The sequence below is a fragment of the Camelina sativa genome, chromosome 17 (assembly GCF_000633955.1).
Source record: "Camelina sativa cultivar DH55 chromosome 17, Cs, whole genome shotgun sequence".
Taxonomy (NCBI): Eukaryota; Viridiplantae; Streptophyta; class Magnoliopsida; order Brassicales; family Brassicaceae; genus Camelina; species Camelina sativa.
The window spans coordinates 24,044,224-24,046,127 of NC_025701.1; the positions used below are offsets into that span (position 1 = coordinate 24,044,224).

At 37.5% G+C, this 1,904-nt stretch overlaps 1 protein-coding gene and 1 long non-coding RNA gene across 2 annotated transcripts; both read left to right on the top strand.

Annotated features, from left to right (window-relative positions):
- On the top strand, window positions 1-1,491 carry LOC104757918 (the record flags this gene model as incomplete). Its single annotated transcript, XM_010480710.2, has 6 exons — window positions 1-5; window positions 107-285; window positions 401-549; window positions 681-808; window positions 894-1,242; window positions 1,456-1,491. Coding segments are annotated over exons 1-6 (846 nt in total), but the record flags the coding sequence as incomplete, so codon positions are not given.
- Window positions 1,492-1,904, top strand: LOC109129836. Its single transcript, XR_002036136.1, has 2 exons — window positions 1,492-1,739; window positions 1,825-1,904. It is a non-coding gene; the product is annotated as an uncharacterized LOC109129836 (long non-coding RNA).

Genomic DNA, 1,904 nt, shown 5'->3' on the forward strand with positions numbered 1-1,904 from the left:
ATGAGGTGAGAAACCTTGTTTTGGTTTCTCTTGATTGATTCCAAAGAAGAAAGCTTATTTTGAACTGTTATATTGACATATATAGTGGTCATGTTCATTTATCCAGGAGAAGTCACATTCCGGATCTTACAGAGATCAAGAGCTATGGGGATAGATCACATATAAAGGTTGAATCGGCTATGAATCAACAGACTAGACCTCCACTTTCGGTAGTAGCCCACAATGCTGCAGGTATAAATGGCATGAAAGAGCAGAAACAAACAAGCAATGCAAAAGAGAGTGACGGTGCGCAAAACTCTTCTTCTTGCTGATCCTTATCCTGGGAAATAGATGTGAGAGTATTAGTTGAAATGCAAACATAGAGAGTCTTATTCAACTAAGTTGTGGTTTTGGTAAATAGGTGAGGATAAAGGTACCCAAGAAGAGGTGTTTCTTAAGAAGGATGATCCAAAGGTGACAGCTTTGATCCAACAAGCTGAGCTTCTCAGTTCATTGGCACAGAAAGTTAATGTAGACAACACAGATCAAAGCATGGAAAATGCCTGGAAGGTAAAACAATGCACGATTCATTTTGTTCTGTAACTTGTAAAACTATTAGCTAAAATTGAACATTATGTTGGATGATCCTTTGTGAGCTTTCTAATAACAAAAGCAATCTCTCTTGTTCCTAATGCTTCCAGGTCCTACAGGATTTCTTGAATAAAAGCAAAGAAAATGATCTATTCAGATATGGAATCCCATATATAGATTCCAAAGGTCTTGATGAGGACTTGAGGATTAGTAATGAAGATAGTCAAACATCTTGGAAGTTCAGAAATTACTTTTTTTTTTTAATATAATATATGGATGATTGTGGTTTGTATGATTCTAACAGCCAGTAATGTCACTTATAGGCAACCTGATCTCCATGATTCACCAGCAAGCTCTGATTATAGCTCAGGATCAACCGTAATGCCTCCTCATCCTTCTGATGATAAAACTCAGCAACCCATGCCTGATACTCAGACAACAACATCGCAGAAACAAAATGACGGGCAGTTACCACAAGCTAAAGTGATTGTGCCTGATGTAATAACTGTGGAACATGTGGATTTACTCACAACATGTCAGGATGTCCTAAAGAACCCTAATGAGATTGTTGTGCCTATGTCGGGTGACGAAGAGTTTCACTCCCCTGTTCAAGTCACTCCATTTTTCAGATCTCTAGCAGCAGGCATTCCTAGCCCACAATTCTCTGAAAGTGTAAGCTTTTCCATATACTTATAACGTGAGTACCTTGAAATGACCATTTGGTTCAGCATTTTGTATGGACGCATTTTCTAAGTAATAAAAAAAAATCGATTTGTCGTTTGCTTCAAAACATCGTCTTGTTCTTGTGTTTCTTCTAAGTGTGTCTGGTTTCCCCTCACTTGGCTGATTTGTTGAGTCTTTTATCTTTGTGCGGATTCTCCTTAGATAAAGCCTCAAAACCGGTTACTCAATTCNACAATGCACGACTCATTTTGTTCTGTAACTTGTAAAACTATTAGCTAAAATTGAACATTATGTTGGACGATCCTGTGTGAGCTTTCTAATAACAAAAGCAAGCTCTCTTGTTCCTAATGCTTCCAGGTCCTACAGGATTTCTTGAATAAAAGCAAAGAAAATGATCTATTCAGATATGGAATCCCATATATAGATTCCAAAGGTCTTGATGAGGACTTGAGGATTAGTAATGAAGATAGTCAAACATCTTGGAAGTTCAGAAATTACTTTTTTTTTTTAATATAATATATGGATGATTGTGGTTTGTATGATTCTAACAGCCAGTAATGTCACTTATAGGCAACCTGATCTCCATGATTCACCAGCAAGCTCTGATTATAGCTCAGGATCAACCGTAATGCCTCCTCATCCTTCTGATG